The sequence below is a fragment of the Panthera pardus genome, unplaced genomic scaffold (genome assembly GCF_024362965.1).
Source record: "Panthera pardus isolate Hobbes unplaced genomic scaffold, ASM2436296v1 HiC_scaffold_25, whole genome shotgun sequence".
Taxonomy (NCBI): Eukaryota; Metazoa; Chordata; class Mammalia; order Carnivora; family Felidae; genus Panthera; species Panthera pardus.
In genome coordinates, this window is record NW_026526821.1 from 73,418,416 (window position 1) to 73,438,668 (window position 20,253).

The 20,253-nt window shown below is 34.2% G+C and overlaps 1 protein-coding gene across 7 annotated transcripts in view; it reads right to left on the minus strand.

The window, feature by feature from the left end:
- Nucleotides 1–20,253, minus strand: part of CCDC88A (coiled-coil domain containing 88A) — a 139,136-nt gene that overhangs the window by 7,270 nt on the left and 111,613 nt on the right. For 3 of the 7 annotated variants that reach the window (XM_019424767.2, XM_019424617.2, XM_019424699.2), the window contains exons 20-29: nt 19,305–19,582; nt 18,977–19,120; nt 15,644–15,830; nt 11,461–11,606; nt 8,236–8,328; nt 7,899–8,113; nt 4,322–4,405; nt 3,134–3,337; nt 2,441–2,512; nt 1,169–1,249 (exon numbers count right to left, since the gene is read on the minus strand). In XM_019424767.2, coding sequence (XP_019280312.1) covers nt 1,169–1,249; nt 2,441–2,512; nt 3,134–3,337; nt 4,322–4,405; nt 7,899–8,113; nt 8,236–8,328; nt 11,461–11,606; nt 15,644–15,830; nt 18,977–19,120; nt 19,305–19,582 — 1,504 coding nt within the window. The remainder of the gene's footprint in view (nt 1–1,168; nt 1,250–2,440; nt 2,513–3,133; nt 3,338–4,321; nt 4,406–7,898; nt 8,114–8,235; nt 8,329–11,460; nt 11,607–15,643; nt 15,831–18,976; nt 19,121–19,304; nt 19,583–20,253) is intronic. The other 4 variants (XM_019424929.2, XM_019424848.2, XM_019424998.2 and 1 more) reach the window with 4 other exon arrangements.

Genomic DNA, 20,253 nt, shown 5'->3' on the forward strand with positions numbered 1-20,253 from the left:
GAAATGACAGCAAACTGTATAGATATAATATCAAGATGGACAACACAACTAATAATACAAAGTAAAGTGGGTCACGAAAGAATTTGGCTCAAGTTATGTAACATTTTACAAAAAAAAGATTTCCTTGAATTTTCAAATCAGAAAAGAAATACTTCAGTTTTCAGACTGTATTCTTCTACTAGATATAAGATATATGATTATAAAAATGAAAAGATAATCCCTTCTTGAGATCATATTTTTCAGACCACTACAACAGAGTCATAGCATTAACGATAAAATTACAACTGAGACAAAATGATTTTATAATACAAAAAGCAGGGGCGCCTAGGTGGCTCAGTTGGTTAAAAGCATCTGACTTTGGCTCAGGTCATGATCTCATGGATGGAGCCTACTTCTCCGTCTCTGCTTCTCCCCCTCTCCCACTCATGCTCTCTCTCTCTCAAAAATATAAATAAACATTAAAAAATTTATAATACAAAAAGCAACAGAACACATGCACTCATTATAATGGGACAATTCTGGACTGTAGAGAAAACTTTAACCAACTTTTATAATCAATTAAACAATTCCAGAATCTGAGTAGGCAGTATACCTTTAAGGAAAAAAGTATTAGTCAAAGCCTCTAGACATTTACATAAAACCTCACCTTGGAATGCATATTAAAAAATTAATTTAAAAAATCTTGCATTCTTTATAGAAGCTATGTGCATCCATCTGGGTCTTGTTCTACACACACACATTTGTTTTCTTAAATTAAAAAAAATTATTTCCCCCTATTTCATGAATAAATAAAGCTGAAAGTATTTCTAAAGCACCTTCTATAGAGTTCAATGTACATGCATCATGAGAAAATTAAGGACAACCATTTTCATGACGAAGACAAAACATAAGAAAAGTAAGGACCTACAGATATTTTTGAAGTTAAAGATGCCATAAAAACATTTTATCTGTGAAGATGAAAAATGGAAACCAAAATAACTGCTCCTGTTTTTACATTTATATACATGGTATACAATGTATCACAATGCTAAGTATAAAATGTTCTAAGGAACTATGTTCCAAACATAGATGATTTGGATTTCATACTTTACCCCAGAAACTTCATCGATCTTCTATTATAAAATCTGGAAATGGATGGACAATATTAGTAAATTTACCTACAGCGTACCTTTGACTTCATGGAGTGAAGCATTATTATTACTATTGCTAGTGGATGTTCTGCTACTATCAAGGCTGGCTGGTCTTGAAGCTAAATGAAAAAATCAGGAGACAGTGTGATAAACTTCCAGCTAATGACATTGAACTTTACATTCTGATCACAGAATGCTTTGAGGAAGCAATCATGCATACTTTCACAGGCTAAGCATGCCCACAGAATTGAATCTTACAGATTAGAGAAGAAAGGCATTTACAGATAGCTCAGTTAGACACTTTCGAATAAGACATTTCTGAAACACTGAGATTCAAAGAAAAGAAAAGAAAATATATATTTAGATTTGGAAATGTTTTCTAGATGGATACCAGAACTGTTTGAATAGGGTGACACGCAAAAAAAAAAAAAAAAAAAAAGTGCTAATGATTAGGTCACTTACAACAGATCAGAAAAGGAACCCTGCACACTGCAGAAATACCGTGAACAGGAGGAACATGAGCATCTGCAGTTGATGTCCTGTATTCCTACCCGCACAAAGGAAAACAACTGCACAGTTAACACAACCCTACCCTGTTTCTTAAAATCTTGCTTACATATGAAATCCCCTGAACATGTTATCCATTTATTATTAATAATTTAGTTTGGCAAGATATGACTTTGCAGATCTCTCCAGAAACTTAACAATATGATATACTCAACACTGCAGAAAATGTGGTTTCAGAAGAGTTCATCCCTTTACCTAAGTATTTTTAAAACCAATAGTAAAATGTGTTTCTCATAACTTTAACCTTATAGCATAATGGCAACAAAATTACATTTAAGGGGCCCCTGGGTGGCTCAGTCGGTTAAGCATCCGACTTCGGCTCAGGTCATGATCTCGAGGTCCGTGAGTTCGAGCCCCACATCAGGCTCTGTGCTGACAGCTCAGAGCCTGTTGCAGATTCTGTGTCTCCCTCTCTCTCTGACCCTCCCCCGTTCATGCTGTCTCTCCCTGTCTCAAAAATAAATAAACGTTAAAAAAAAATTAAAAAAAATTACATTTAAGCATTGTGCAGGTATATTTTATAAATGACCTTGACCAAAACAGAGACTACCTAGATGAAGCAACAACCTCCAAAGGGGCAAAAGGGAGTATTAGGTTTTGAAGAAATGGCAGAAGAAGCTATGAGATGCAGATTAGAGAACACATGCTTGCCGGCAACGCAACATTCACCAAATTGATGCGAAAGTCTTAGCATTCCCATTCTGTATGTAACATGTGCTCTCTAAATAAAGTTCGTATCTTACCATGAACTCTTGATCCCGTACTAGAATCATCACTAATACCTTGTGGACTTATGTCTTCAAAGGATGTAGTATCTACATAAAATAACAAAATGGATTTAAAAATATTTTTAAACAAACAAAAAAAACCCTTATAAAATTTCCCTTATGCAGTTATGGATACTGTTTTTCAAGCACATATAATACATCTTGATTTAACATATTTCATAGACTCAACCAGAAACTGGAACTAGGAATAAGAACAGAATGGCTGTGATGAAAGTTGACTCGCTTAGGGAAAACACCAGTAGCAGTGAAACAATCTCCCCAAGGACCCTGCAAAGCAAATCAAGAGCCTGGGCTGTTCTACGTGGTTCTCTCTGTTTAAAGTTTTAGTGTTTTTAGTTGTTTTTTTTGTGTTTGTTTTTAAGCTCCTACCATCACTTTTTCCCTTTCTCACTTTTTACATGGTTTACTTTTCCTTTCCTTGTTAGTTCACAAGCTGTTTATTATGAAAGGCCTAGGAAAGATTTTAATTATTTGTAAGATGTTTTAAATTTTTGAAATGAAGTGAAATTGAAAATTCTCTCAAATTAAATCGATTGTTTTGATAATTATTTCAAGTTGTTGCTGTCAAAAAAGTACACATGGGAAAGTCAAATTAAAATTCCTGTTGCCAACAGTTACACCACAGTGCAAAGAGCAGACGGCCTATACCTTTATTATTAACCAACTGCTTGGATCTGAAGCCTGTAGAAGAGTTGACAGTTGAAAAGTTGATGGCTGTAGTAGAGAAGGCCATAGCTCCCAATTCTTTTCTCCTTTTACCCGTTGAAATATCATCAGGAACCTCCAAATTCTCAGTACTACCTGTCCACTGTCCTCCTGCTAGGACCATGGACTGCACCAGGTCATTCATGGCTGGGATGCAAATGAAAGCAAATGAATCAGCATGGTTAATGTATCTGCTTTTATTCCTATCTTGTATTACAAATGATCTGGTTTTTGTCTATGGATTAATGCAAGTGAACATCGAAAACTATAACCACAAGGTCATTCAAATTGTGACATGCATTCAGCTGAATGAAATGAGTAGGCCAAAGGCTGATAAATTTCAGTCAATATTTTTATCCCACCTCCACCCCCTTTAAAGATAGGAAAAGGAATTTTACTCTGTACAACTGCCATGCTTTTGCGCAGTGATGTGCAAATATAATTAGAAGCCTTCATAATGTGGTTTTGTGATGACAGAAATGGAATGAATAAAGGTAAGATGGAGAGCAGTTCTTATACAGCATCATTATTGAAAATGACAAAGAGTCCTTGGTCAGAGCAGGTTACTGAAGAAATCATTCATTTTGTGAATCAAATAAGTATACCATTCAATAAAAACCTGAAAGAAATGATATCCAAAGTGACAGACATTTAATGTGATTATGTAATTACCCATTCTTCTTAAAAAAATAAAACTAGAGTATTAATATATAAAGAATGACAAACGTTTTCAAGGGTTACAGGCCATTTTATTTATTTAATTTACTTCATTAAGAAAATAAAGTCCTAATGCTAAAGGTTTTGTTATATTTTAAGTAAATTTCTTTGGGAAAAAAATTTCTATGGCATAGAAAATTAAAGTTTTTTTTTTCTGCCAACTTTTAGAAAGGACTGGAAATGTATATTACATGTATGACTAAACGTATGCATGTATATGTACCAGTGAATATACATATAATGCAAATTGCCAGTTTTGAAAAAAAAATATTCTTCCAGCTCCTTGAATTAGAGGAAGACTGCACTTTTGCAAAATAAAGACAGTTGGCACCGTCCAGAGAAAGGTTAGTGAAAAATTAGTAATGGAAGCCAGTGTGGTCATTTGAAAGAAGCTGAACTGTCATAAAGTCTTACACATGGAACGACGGTAGCAGGCCTTCATTTTGTCTTTATCCTTCGGTCTGTTCCTCAAAAAGGGCAGTCTTTTCAGTGCAACCACTTTAATGTCAGAGCATGAGGAAAAACAGAAACAGAAAAATGAAAGAAAAAAGGGAGAAGAACAGATGGCAGTTAAATGTTGAAATTAAGGACAGAAATGAATGTCTGAGTTTCAGCTATGTATGCTATACTAAAGCTATTACTCTTGTGCTGCTGAGTGATAATGAAATATGAAATATGTACTCTGATACTTTAAAATACTTGGAAAGCACTGAAGACAATGATGAGGAACATATACTTTGAAAGCTTGGGTTGGCTAAAGTCCTACAAATATAGGAACTGTTTAGAATTACTGAAGGAATATTTTTCCTAGTTAAGTTGTAAAGGTGTACCTTTAAAATCAGGGCTATTGCTGGGCCACAGTATACATGATGAAAATACACAGGGCTTTTCAATACTCGGTCTTTACTTTTTAAATTATAAGACTTTATTTTGGAAAAAAATTACTTAGGAAGATGCACATTCTACAAGAATATTCTAGTAATATCTGTCAACAAAAACTAGGGTGCCCCATCGATGTTTAAAACTTAATCTAAAGAAACTTTAAAAACTTTCATTATTTTCATAAACCATAACAAAGAAAGTAGGGAATTATTTTTTGGGATAAACTGAATTCTGGTGCATTATTTAGCAGCACCATGAAAATATATATTCTGAGCAAAGTCTTTCAAAAGATGACATGAGCAATTATATTCATTTCATTTTGCAAAAGGTTGGTGAGGGAAAACAGAAAAACTAGCACTAAGTTCTATTAAGTCTAAAGGAAAAGGAGGCACCCTAATGCAAGAAAAAAAATGACAGAGAATATGTATTTATAACATTTTTAGGTATTTTGAAGGGCTTTTTTGGTGAGTTTATTTAAAAAATCAAAGGTAGCACTGTGCAGGAAAGTTCTGTAAGTGAAAATTAGGGTTGTAACTACAGTAGGTGTCATTAGCATAGACATCCAATGTTCACTAGAGTCACTAACATTCTTCAATTATATTTTAATAAGATTTGAAAACAAAAAATTGTTACACCTTTTCGGAACTACAATTTAGGAGTCAGGGCAATGATGTGAATAAAGACCTAGCCTTACAAGGCCTTAATAATGATGATCCTTCTCAGGGTTTGTCGTCATCTTGTAAATAATCAAAGTTCTTCCAACAAACTGACAAGTGTCATCCATTAAGGAGAATGCAATGGACATACAGTTTTTTTTAACTTAGTTAACAATCATGATTCATTTAAGCTTTTAATTTGACCTATTTCTTTTCTATCTTGGTAAACACAGCTGTTTTTAATGATTTAAAAAAGAAATGAACTGAAAACAATGTAAAAATGGACACTTAGCTAAAACAAAGCTGAATGGTTGCAACATGCACATGTTGTCTTATTTAGATACTGCTGTTTCAACTGTTTTCCAAAGACTGCTTTACTGACAGACACTCTTCCAAAAACAGACAGGATAAAAGGAGTTTTAAATTTGCCAATGGTGGAATGTGATCCTTCTTGTGTCAACTAGTTTGTAGATATACAATGTTCTTTTTCCAACATACTAAAATTAAGGGAACATTAACATTGCTGGGTTTTGTGTTTATTTAAAAAATTCTAAAACTGAACAAATGCAAGAAAGGACAGTATTACTGCCTTCTGATCCTTATTCTGGATGTTTCAATTCTGGATCCAATTCTGGATCCTTATTCTGGATGCAGGAATGTCAGATTTATATTTAAAACAGGCAAGAAGACCTCAAAGAAAGACTGTCATGCCTTTCTTGTGTACATTATCCTATCTGAATGGAAACATCTTTTCTTAGGGCACCTGGCCTGCCTCAGTCCGTAGAGCAGGCAACTCCTAATCTCAGGGTTATGAATTCAAGCCCCATGTTGGGCATAGAGCTTACTTAAAAAAAAAAAAAAAATCAATCCTTTATGAAATATCTTTCTTTAATTGGAAAAAAATATTAGACATATTTCCATTTCTCATTTAATAAGATGTCAGATAGTTTATATCTAAAGGTAGCAGTTAAAACTGAATTATCTGGCATCTTTTTAAGGTAAACCTGATGATCTCTCCATAAGAATGCTCAGAGATTTCATGTAGATTTGGCTGATAAGACTAGATTAAAAACAAAACAAAACAAAACAAAAACACCACCACCCAGGTTATGATAATCTTATGTGGGATTTAATAACAAGAATTTAACAACCTTCTTGAGACTAACACACACACACATATGTATGTATGCATGAATACTTATGGATTCTAGTTTTTAGGGTGGTATAAGTTGTATTCTGAAATATACCTTATAATACCTAATCTATACCCTAAAATACTGTCTTTTCAGAGATAATTCCTCTCAGGACAAAACACTATAGTTTTTTGAGTGTTTTGAGAGTTGCAATAAAGAGAGACTATCCCTGGGGGAAGAAGAAGCAGTTTTTGCCTATTTACTTCAGAAGAATGGCAGTGAGATTATATATATAAATATACCTACATTTAATATAGATATACATATACACACACACACATAAATATATATTTTTTAATTTAGTGACTCTGGTGATAGTATGAGTGGATTCAAAGTTGTCTTGTTTACATATTCTCTAAGAACATTGTTAGGAGTCAGCCTGTTGGACACCTTCAAAGGGCCTAGCACTGAAAAGACGTTCTTTTATTCTTTTCTCTTTCTCTCAAAATATACTTCTTTAGGCTCTTACTTTGTTCTTAGTTAAGCACACTAGTAATAAAATAAAAAGATCATAAATTGTATAGGGCATGCTATGATGTAATACTTCTGTATCTGTAATTTAAAAATTATGTTTATATACCAGTTTATAAATTTTATACACAAACTTACATCTCCACATCTATTTTAACTGATCCTTAATTAACCAAGCAATTGCTCAATAATTTTTATAACCTTCAATTACCTCTAAATCACTGAATAACATTCTCTTCAAATTCATATCTAGTTTTCTTTGCTTCTCCCCAATGTAGCTTCACTCCAATTCGACACCAAAGTATGTGAATAGAACCCCATTATAAAATGTCTTATTATAAAATGTCTTATTATTCTATTTCATTACAAATAAGCTCATAAATGATGAGCTCAAGATGAGCTCAAAAATATTTCTCACTTGCTCTTCAAAATCACCCTGTATAGTATGACACAAAGGTGAAAGGCGTGCCCATATAAATAGAACTAACAAGTGGCAGAGATATTCTGGCTCTTATTTCAATGTTCTTTCAACACTTGTTTTACCTTCCTGGCTAAATGATGGTAATTCTGCGTTTGGTGTATCTCTAAACACATAATATATAAAATCATGTGGTTATGCAGTATTGCAGTATTTAGTGAATTTTATAATCATATAGAGTTAAAAAAGAAATGCATTCATCAGACTAATACCCCAAAGGGCTATGGAAGTTACAAGTTAAAGAAATCTTTTTGAAAGGATTCTAAAGCAATACTAGAGATCACAAATGTTTAAAGAGTTTAAGCACTCACTGCTGCTTTTCTTGGTCCCCAAAGTTTGGCCATCTTCTAAAGAATTTGAGCCTACTGAAGAACTATCTTGACTATCTTGATGGGGGAGTTGAAGAAATCCTTCACTGGAGTCTGAGCGGGTAGGTGTTAATGTAAGAGATTTCTGACGTTCCCGATTAATATCTTTCTTAGATTTTATCAATTTTCTCATTTTTAGAGTAATCCAGTTGCCTCTCCTAATAGAATAATTTAAAAAGCTCTTATGAGTCTAAAATTCAACATATAAATTCTTCACAAAATTAGAAGTCTTAACTTTTTTTTTCCAAAATAACAATGAGTAAAACTTGGTTAACAGTACCTTCTAGGGGGAGATGGGTCATAAAATTTGTATTGATCCATTATTTTCTCTTCTAATTTCTCCTTTTGTCGTCTTAATTCATTTAATTTATCGCTATAAAAATAAAAACTGCATTTTAGGACATGCACCATTATTTTGTACAGTTATGAATATTATTTTGTGACTAGAATCTAATTTCTCTCCAAAACATAAACAAATACAGATGCCATAGTTGACAACTAAGAATTTATTAGGTATTCACAATGGGATTTTTTCCAAGTTTCTCCTTTTGTTTATATTTTCAAACTTACTTAATAAAAGGATATAGAATTCAATTCTTTAATACAACTTACTTGTTTGAAGAAAAATTTCCTTATTACATTCTCATCCTGACAAAGGAATTCTCTCAACATCTTTTAACAGCTATCAAGCAACACCATATCAATAGTGACTATTCTCCTATTCTTGAATCTTTAGTATCTCACATCACTGTTGGTGATTTAGTATAATTTATGTAAGTAAAAACCTTTTCAATGGTTTGCTTACAACTGTAGATATGATAAGTGATATTGTAATCACATCTTCATGAAAACAGACTTTTTTCCTTATGGCAGAATTAATTAGGCTTAATTTATGTCTAAAGAACTATTTTCTGCCTCTAGCAATACATGAATTACACTAGTTTCACCACATCTTAGTGTCATTTATGTTCTTGGTAGTATATATTATATAGGGAAACATCAAAGACCAAAGTAAAATGATCTTTCTAAAAAAAGTGTGATGCCACAGTGATGCTGTTTACTCAAAAATATTTAGTGATAATTTACAATAAGGAAGACACAGAGACCATATAAGGATGAATAACAAGTAGCTCAACTCTGCTTATAATACAGTAGGAGAGAGAACATAAACACATAAATGACTATTACAATCCAAGTCAGTAGTGATACCAAAATAAAAGCACTGTCTAAGTATGAAAAACTTACAAAGGCAAAATATTTCTATCTTGGATGACCAAAGAAAGTCTTGTGGAGAAAATGCCCATATTAGATAGACTGAAAAGATAAGAATGCTAAATTAAGCAATTTAGTTGAGGGGAAGCAGTGAGGGATTTTCAGGTTTAGATTTTGCTCAACAGGAAATCAGAAGCACTGAAGGTTTCATTACAAAGTGACATTATGAAATCTTTGCCTCAGGTACCCTTAACTCCCTAATGAAAAAGAACTTATCAAAAAGGATGCGGGTAAAGAAAGCAACCAGGAGGCTAATGAAGTAGTCAGTATAGTTGAGCTGTCAGGCTGAATTAGGGTAGTAGGAACCAGAATGAATGGATCCGGATCTGAAAGAATTGTTTGAAGATGCTTTGTGAAAAGGCGTCACCAACAATTATAGCAGAGCACAACAGCAAATGGTCTATACCTCCCAACTGTTTTCTCTTTTTATCTGTTGAAATATTGTCAGGAACTTCCAAGTACTACCTGTTCAAATCTACTCAGGCCCAAATCCCTGATTTAGCAGATCCCTCTACTTAATGGAAACTGTCACTTCTTCTAGGACCATGTGACAGAGGCATTTAGCTAAAACTGACATAGAATATGAATATTTTTAATTTAAATTCAAAAAGTCAGGGGGTGCCTGGATGGCTCAGTCAGTTATGCATCTGACTCAATTCTAGCTCAGGTCATGCTCTCATGGTTCATGGGAGCAAGCCCTACTTTGGGCTCTGTGCTGACAGTGTAGAGCCTACTTGGGATTCTCCCTGCCCGCCCCTGCCCCCGCACTCTCCAAAAATAAATAAACAAACATTAAAAAAATAAATTCAAAAAGTCAGAATAGATATTAATGTTTTTTGTCAGTCAACAATTACTGAAACTTTGGAAATGGGTTATTCATCAAGGGCCAGAATATTAAGATGATAAAATTTTGGAAAATGCCTCAAAAAACTCAAATGTCAAGAGCTTTACATACAGTTACTACTTCTTAAGCTAAAAGACCTCTATGGCAGAGAGTAAAAGCATACATACCCCTGAAATGATTGAAGGTGTAGTCCAAAGTGGCCAGCCACTTGGACTTGGACATTTCTTTGAAGTTTTGCATTTATCTTAAGAGCTCATGCAAACTCTGCCTTTTGTTCCATAAACATGTGTTAATATAAAGATCATGTTCCCTGCTCCAAATTTTATAAGAAAACTGATGCTTCAAAAAATGTCTGATATATCCTGGTTTCATATGTGCCCCAGCTCACCATCTAATAGATTAGGAGATGCCTCATTTCATCATCTGTGCTATTTCTATTATACTGTAGTGTTTTACATTCAGGAAGGGAACGGGGGAGAGAAGAATTTAGTAAAGCTGAATCTCGGTGTAATACAAAGATCATCCACTGAGCTGCTCAGGCCCAAATCCCTGATTTAGCAGATCCCTCTACTTAATGGAAACATAACTCACCAATATGAAGCCTTGCCAATCTCTCTCTTACAACTCATATTTGATCTCAACTACCACTGCTTATGAATTATGTTTCACTAGATTATTGCAACAGTCTTTCTAAAACTTACTCCTTGTCTCTCTATTCTCAGAACCTCCAATCTGTACTCTAAAATGTCATCAGTGCCTTTTAAAAAAAACACAAATCTAATCATTTTACTCCCCGGCTCAATTTTTTTCAGCAACTCCTTTGTATGGCACAGAAAAACCTTTGTGAAATGGTTACTAAGTTTTTAGCCACTTGTCTATTGCTCCTTATTCCTCAATTTTGCTCCAGGAGGAACTATAATTTTTAGGTCCTATACCATACCATAACACACCTTCAATATACCTCCACGTTACTTCATTTGTGCTCTCTGGCCTGGTATGTCTCCTCAGGCAAACTCCCATGACCCTTTAAATCTTAGCTCAAGTAATCATCTTTGGAAAGGCCACCTTGCCTCTTTCAGACTAAGTTACTTCTTCCCCCTATATTTGCTATATTTATATGGCCTCATATACATACTTCCGTTACAGCAATTATTTGTATTTCTTGCTTTATGTTACTAGTTTCTTAAGAGTAGGACCTATGTGTTTTCATATTAGCATTTCTGGTTACTAGCAGAGTGCCTGGAACATAAGCATTCAAAAAAATTTAAGTAGAAATAATAATGTTGAAAATTAAAAACAGTAGCAGTGACTGTGACAGTACGGTGACTATCTCTGTCACCGTATGGCAATGATAAAATGATGAGTAATATTTTAAAATTTGGTACCTACATGTATTGTCTTTGTTCAACATGAAAGAGATCTTTGCTTTCCATATTTTGCTCCAATAGTGTTCTGTTCTGTAGCATTAATGTCTGAATTTGATCTAGTAGATGTCGATTTTCTTCTTCTAAATTTCCTTTAAGTTGGCTTAGCAACTGTTTAAACACAAACATTTAAAAAAAATCAACATTTACATTTAACAGAAATCACCCGGAACATCTGAAAAATATAAAGGGCTTCACAAAGATTGCAGTCTTCTGCTCCTTGAATAATTAGATGGTTGCACTTTGATCAGAACATGATTGATTATTTTAGTTATAATGACAGCCAAAATACTGAGTTATGTGTTGTGCACACATTTTTTAAAATTCTTACAAATAGTGGGTTTAACATATAATAAATTACTAGTTTCACAAACACCTGCTTTCTTCAAACCGTTTAACTTCTAGTCCAAAAGCTACCTGGCCTTCTATTTAAGGAGCTATGAAACACTGGACAAGTTAATTAATTCTCTGGGCTTTAATGACCTCATCTATAAAATGATAATAACTCCCACACCAGACTGTTGCAAGGATTAAATAATATATGTAAAGTATCTTTTGTCATACCTATAACACACAGTAGATACTTAATATACCTCATTCTTTCCTCAACCACTGTTTTTTAGGAATCTTAAAAGTGTATAGTCTTTATAGCTTGATCAAAGGGACTCAGGTAGTCGTGTCAATGGCTGGTGTTACTAGGCTGATACTATTGGTAGTGGGCTGCCAGCAGCACTGGGCTGCTTCTTTGTAGCTAGAAGAAATTAGAAATATGCCTTAGTTAGGCTAGAAGTTCCCGTAGAAGTCAGAAAGCCCAAAGTAGTGACTTTCAAACTTTAACATCACTTGCAGAGTTTATTTAAAAATGTGGATTTCTGGGTCCTAGCATTCAAATTCAGCTGGTCTGGAGTAGAGCCCAGAGATCTGTAGTTTAAAAAAAAAAAAAAAAAAAAGCCAACAACAAGCCCTCCTGTGGGGGAGTGGGCGGGGGTGGGGAAGGAAAAGAAACATTTTGAAAACTCTCATAAGATACAGAAAAGCAGATAGTATAATACTATGAATATCCATAAACAGGCATTTAGATCTAACTGCTATTAATATTGTGCTGTATTTGTTTTATCAATATATTGTTAAATTGAAATACAACATGTGGTAGATTCGTTGCAAGATTGAATGCAGTTATTCTCCTCCCTGTACCTACACCTTCTTGTGCTGTGACTTCGTACTTTTACCATCAAGAGGTGGAACTTATTTTCTGTCTTTCTGAATTTGGAAAGTCTTTGTCCATGAAAAGTAAGTGGTAGTGATGGAAGCTCCAAGCCTAGGCCTCAAGAGACTTCTGTGCTTCCACTTGGAATTCTGCTGGAGGATGAGAGACAATGTGGCACAGAGAAGAGTTATGCCAGCTAGGGCCACCTTAGGCCAGTCAGCCCACTCTCAAAGAATGTACCAGTTAAATGCAGATATAGGAGCAACCTCTACTAAGATCAAATGATCTTGGTCCACACATCAATACATGCTATCAGCACATCTGCTCAGCCAATCCACAGATCATGAGCAAAAATAAGTATTTATTGTCCATTACCAAAGGTTCTATGTTGTTATACAGCATTAATTACTGTGTCAATAGACAACTGATAAAGCATATATATAGAAAAGGGAAGAAATTTTAAGTAGATATAGCTCAGTGAATCAGAGCAAAGTGAACACATGTGTGGAAGGAACCAGCACACTGATCAAGAAACAGCTCGTTAACCGTATTTCAGAAACACCTTGTGCTCCCTTCCAATCACCATCCCTTCCCACAAAGATTAATTGCTATCCTGGCCTCTAACACTATGGATTGATTTTCTCCCTCTAAATAATGTTATTATATGACTTAACCCATAGTCAAGGGTTAACATTTGACTGGGTTGGGACAATCAGCCAGAGATAAGTAGTTCGCTAGTTCCCTGTCTGGTCTCTCCTGGATAGCTTTTTGGACCACCAGTGTCATGTGGAACTTGATCAAGATTCACTGTGGCTGAATATCTCATTCCTTGATTCTCCTAGTGAAATTTTTGACTAATTTGCCAATCTATTACTTGCCTCAACCAATATTCCAACCTCAGGCCATGTGAAAGTTGACCTTTGACAACTCTCTTGGGGATGGGGACTTTTTTGTGCTCTGCTCAAATCAAATCAATCTGCTCTGGTAGCAAAGTTGATGGTTTTCACAGTATGCCCCACACCTAAACTACCAGGTGTTGGAACTGGGAAAGGGGGGAGGGGAATGGGAGAAATCACAAGATAAAATGCCTCAGACAACCAGAGTTCCTATCCAAAGTTGAGTAGCTTTTCTTGAATAAATGCTTCTCAATTTGTTGAACATCTTTCCTTGAGGTCCAGAGTCCTATATTGGTTGTTTTTGACAATTCTGCCCAATTTTATTGTTTCTTAGGGAGTTGATTTGCCCTATTCCTCATTCTGTAAGTACATCGCTCCATATATATTTTATTTAGACTTTTATAAATCACAGGCAGAATGAATATTCTGTACTTTCTGAGCCTTGTTGGATAATTAAATGTATATGATTTTTATTAAACTAATTTTTCTTTCTATTGGTTTATCATTTCAGACAAAAAACTTGTAAGTATTATTTTCTGAAAATCTATTCCTATTTTCCTTTAAAGACTAGCTTAAGTGCTTGTTTCTTAAAAGTGCCATGAAATTGAGGTGTTAAGCTATATTCAAACGTCAATGATTTGGGGACTAACTAATAAAATTTAAGGATTATTTAAGGCTTTCAGTATCCTTTTATATTTTAAAACTTTTATTGCTTTATCAAACCATCACAAAGAGAGGCATGGGGATGTCTGGGTGGCTCAGTTGGTTAAGTGTCCAACTCTTGATTTTGGTTCAGATCATGATCTCACAGTTCGTGAGTTTGAGTCCAAAACCGGGCTCTGCACTGACAGTGTATAGAGTCTGGTTGGGATTCTCTCTCTCCCTCCTTCTCTGTGTGCACACACACACTCTTTCTCAAAATAAATAAACTTCAAGAAAAATAAATAAAACCTAAACAACAAAGAGAGGCATGGAATTATATTAAGAACACAACTGTATACATAAGGCCAATGTCATTTCTGTTCAAAATGCTCAAATGGCTCTGGTGTTTTACTCTGAATAAAGTTATCTTGGTTCAAGCATGCCTATTAAAATCTCAATCTATACTTCTTCATCCACCCTGGAAGCCCTCAATATCCCCTTTTACCCTACTTCATTTTTACTTGCACATAACTTATCTACCTTGTAACATATCGTATGTTGCAGACTAATTTTCAAAATAGGTAGAGCAGTATTTCCAGTCCATATGCTCTTGTAGAACCTTGACATTCTCCACCAAGAGGCTGAGTCTATTTTCTCTTTCCCTTAAATCTGAATGGAATTTTGACTGCCTCAGTGAATAGAATGCAGGGGAAATGATGCTGCATGACTTCTGAGATTTGATCATCAAAGCAAAGATGGCTTCTGTCTTGTTCTCACCATGTTGTGAGAAAGCCCCAACGAGCCCTCAGAGACACTACGTAGAGAGAAAACTGATGCCTCCAGCTGATGGCCAGCATCAACTACCGAACCTTTCAATCTTCAGGCTAGGGGCCCAGTGGCAAGTGAAGCAGAGATAAACTGGTCCCACTATCCCTGTCCAAATTCTGATCCACAGATCGGTGAACCTAATAAATGATTGTTTTACCACCAAGTTTTGGGGTAAAGTGCTATATAGCCATGTTACAAAACACTGAAACACTATGAATTTCACTTACTTGTGTTTGTCTATTTCCTTCCACCAGAATAAGCTCCACAAAGGGAGATTTTTACCTTTTTGGTTTCCTAGTACATGCTAGGTGGTAAGTAAACATTTTTTTCATTAAGCAAGGGCACAGTTTTACATTTTCAAAGTATCTGGACATGTCAGTTTAAACTAATAGTAAACAATGTTGATACTAATAATAACAGAAGTTTTTCTGAATTAGTTGTGAATTTCAATTATCCCTGATCACTTCTTTTAGAAATACCCCACAAAATATATACTGCTATCATCATTTTAATATGATTGTTTACTTTTTAGGCATGTCTTGACTCCCAAAATGAAAAAACTTGGTAAAGCTCACCTCACACTGGTTATTGAGCTTGGTGGATGTGATGTCCAACTGTTGGTATTGTTCCTTTAACTTTGAAAATTCAGCTTCTAATCTGGTTTGTTCCAGTTTGGAATTATTTAGAAGACTTTTCAAGTTTTTATGGTCAGTTTGTAAAACTTCAGTTTCTTTTACAAGCTGATTATATGTATGATTCAACCTATTTAGAAATCATGACAGAAATAGAATTAGAATCCTTAATAGCTTTCATTGTAATTTACACAGTGTGAAAATGCTGTGGATCACAGACATACTTAAAGAATATAAGACTCTTGCCAGTGACTAAACTCTTAAAAAATCAGCTTCTATTCTGTAAAACTAGATTAAAAAAATTCAGACTACTCTTCTTTTGAATCTTCCAGCATTTAAATGTTTAAGAAGACACTTATAATTTTATCATTAAAATGTGAAGTACTAATAAGAAAATATTTAGATTAAAGGACAGAAGAGAAAATAACCAATCCTGTTTAGATCTCATAGAGAAGTTTAAAATTCTAAAATTCAACGTGAAAATTCAAGAAAGATCAAGAGAATCAATCAATGCAGTACAAGAAATGATAGTCCATCAATCTGTTGCCAGATAATGGAGATATACAGGCTTAAACCAAAATTTTAGTTATTGAGATTTCCACAGCTGTGACAAATTATCCATGTTTATGTAGTCTCCAATTATTGAGAAATTGGAGATTTTTTCTGAAAAAACTTTTAGATTTTTTATAAAAAATCAAACCATACACCTAACTTATCTGTTTCTTTCCATTATACCCTCAGAACAAAGTCCACTGACATCTAAGAGCAGAGGTCAGCAACTTTTTCTATAAAGGACCAGAGTAAATATCTTAGACTTTGTGGGTCACATGCAATATACAGCAAACTCTTTTCCTCTATGTGCCCCCCCGCAACCTTTTACAATGTAAAAACTATTTTCAGTTTGGGAGCTGAACCAAAACAGGATGGAATTGTTAAATTACTATATTGTACTACTGAAACCAATATAACACTGTATGTTAACTAACAAATCAAAATAAAAACTTAAAGTAAAAAAATAAAAAGAAGAGCTATATAATAAAATTTGTTTTTAAATGTGGAAAACAAAAACAAAAACAAAAAACAAAATCAGAATGCAGCCTGGATGTGGCCCACTGAGCTAGCTAGCTGCCTGTAGTTTAACAACCTTTATCTTACAGCATTAAGAACAGGATGGGACTTGTTCAAAACACCTAACAATCTGCTTCAACTCATTCCCCAAAGAACTGAGTCAGCTTACAAGAATTATAAATAACAAAATAGTATGTTTAAAAATCAAGACTTGGTAAAAAATAAATAAATAAAATGGCAAGACCAGAAACATACAGAAAATGTTCCATAAGTAAGTTGAATCCATGAATGAATGTATGCCATGAGTTATTAACAGCTGGTCAGATCTGAGACACACAATCAGCTACACGGTATATGTCAATATCTATGGAGATCAAAGATTTACTTACTGACGCTTCATGGGGGTGGGACATGAAGAGATACAATATACAATGTCCTCAACACCATCTCTCTGGCAAATGCTAAAATGAGCTCTTAAAGAGAATTTTTTACAATATCCCTTAAAGCTGAGAACATTAACACCAAAATGCAATTCAGTGAACACAATACTAAAGAGGCCAAAACAAACCAGTCCATATAATAAACATTCCTGATTTGGCATTATCAAAGATTAAAACTTAGGTTATTTAGAGGAATGGATAAACAAACTATTGTTCTTCAGAATTTTTTTTTTTTTTTTTTTTTTTTTTTGTGAAAGAGCTCTTTCAAGGTTTTGCTTAAAACCTTTTCTTCCTTTACAACATAGACATGCATGCATAAAAGCTGGGATAGAACAGCTTTGAGAGATAGAGAATACTCAGAATCACACTTCCCTTTCAAGCCTGCAGAGTCTTCTGGTTCAAGATCATCATGCTCAATTTCTTCTTATCATTTAGGCTAAGCTCCTTCTCAGAAGGCTCCTCAGAAATGAATACAATTAGATTCCTAGAAGGCCTATCCAAACTCACCAACTGACCCAGTTTGTTGCAAATTCCAACAGTGGAAAAAGGTTAAGTTCAAGATGGGACTTTGATATTAAATGCCTTCCTCAATGTTATGTGCGTAATAAAAAAGACCCTGTCTTGGGGTGCCTGGGTAGCTCAGTTGGTTGAGCGTCCAACTTCGGCTCAGGTCATGATCTCATAGTTTGTGGGTTCGGGCCCTGCGTCGGGCTCTGTGCTGACAGCTCAGAGCCTGGAGCTGCTTTGGATTCTGTGTCCCCCTTCTCTCTGCCCCTCCCCCAATGGCACTGTCTCTCCCTCTCTCAAAAATAATAAAATAATATTTAAAAAAAATTTTTAAAGACCCTGTCTAAAGGTATTCTATAACTTGTCACAATTTAGTCTTCTACTGAACATACTTTAATATCCTTCTCGATTCTAGCTTGGTGTTGAGCTTATTGAAAGTCAAATCCCCTAGTACACTATTTCTAGTTATAACAATTACTAAATTAAAAACTATTGAGCATGAATATGAAAATGGCTCCACACACTTAGAGGGATTATTTTTTTTGTAAAGGAAAAGAAATAGAAATCGAAAAATGGATTATATTAAATTCATAACAGGACAATAGTCAATGAATGACCCCCACTTGAATTTTTTTGTGCTGCCTTTTAGCACTTCAGCTATGGTTAAGTCTAAGTGCAGTGCCAATGTTCAGGCTGCTTAAACTGTCAAAGGTTTCTAAAAACCCTTTGAAATGTACCCTTATGAAGCAGGCAAATTACCAGTTGGCAAGTTTTGATTTTCCCAAAGCTACAAATTAAACAATAATTGCCCCATGCAATATGAGAACCATTAATGCCTAAGACAGTTAAAAATAAGAGTTCAAATCAGTCAGCTAGAAAACAGGAGGCTGCTTACTTGTAGCAACTTTGAAAGACAAGAACTGAGATATCAGACTAGCAAAAAGACAAACATAAAGAATCAGATTTCATTACATTCTGTAGCAATAAAGCGCATAAATGCTATCAAGGTACAGATTTCTTTATATAATGTGGCTTAAAAAATTAATTAGTTGAATAAATCAAGAGAGAAACAGTAAGAGAAAACAAGGGACCAAGGTTTTCAAGCCGTTTTATAACTAGCTGCATGATTTTGGTGGGTAATTTACATGTTGTTCTGGGGACTCTTTAAAAATTCTAAATTACAGATGGTAATGCAAAGGGGGCAGTATACACTCTGGATGTAATGAATAATATAAAACTAAAATATATAAATATTTATTACCTATCATTTTCACCACAAAGTTTCTTATATTCTGCAGCTATAGTCTCATGGTTTTTGTTTTCAAGCAGCATTTTTTCCTGTTCTACTTTCAGTGTTTTTTCCAAATCTTCCAATTGTCCTTTCCGTTTTAGTAACTGATTGTAACTGGGAAAAAAAGGTATTTGGTTTATAATATTTCTTTAGAAAAAAGAAAATACTTTAGAAACAAAGAAAACAAGAGTAATTTATTAATAAGTATCACATAAACATGATAAATTTCCTATATAAATTATCTTAGTTCTGTTTAACATAAAATTTATTATATTATCTAAAGAAGATAATAAATTACCGATCTTCAAGGTCTTTATGTTCTACTTCAAGATTTTTGTGGGCAGACTTTAGAGTTCCATGTTTAGCGATGAGAGACTCATACTCTGAAGCCTGCCGTTCATGAAGAAGTTCCAGCTTTTCATGATCTTTGATCAGAGAATCATAGAGAGATTTCAGGTCTTCTCGCTCTTTGATTACAGCTTCATTTTCATTTTCTAAGGAAGACTGCTGGATTAGGAGTTGTGCATTCTGGTTCATCAGTGAAGTACTTTGGGAATTAAGGGTAGAATTTTCAACCTGTAAGAACGCATATTGTTATCAGACATAAATAGCTACCTGCTCTTTGAGAAGACACAAATATGTGGTATGTGTTTATTACAGATAAAATAATTTTCCCATGTTAAAAATTATTCAAAAATATAACTAATGGCAACATAAAAAATATAAAAGATAACAGTGACTTTAAGGAGCTCTATATAAATCACAACAGATCATTTCATACTATACTGAGAAAGTTTGGTTTTTATAAGTATCCCAAAGAAAAAGCCTACAATTTAATTTTTATTTTTGGCAGATGTTATTAAAAATTATTATGAGATATATACCATACATGTTTTGGATTCAATTATTTTAAATGAAGGTGATTAGAAACAATTTGTATTCCACTCATGAAAAACTACAGAATCCAAAATGCTAATTTATCACTTCCTAAAAGTTGAGGGTTGACAGAACTGAAAAATTACTTGTGACATTTCAACTGGAAATTTTCTCAAGAGTCTACATTAACTTAGCATGTGTTTTACCATGTGGAAAAGAGTTACAGAAAGAACTTTCAGATTTGGAGATAGAATTTTTTCCTCTGGCTCTTTAAGAGGTTTCAAAGAGTTACACTTTCCCAGACCTGATCGTTCTATTTGAAAAGACACTGCAGCATTAAGTGCAAGATTGATCCTCTGAACCAAGGAAAA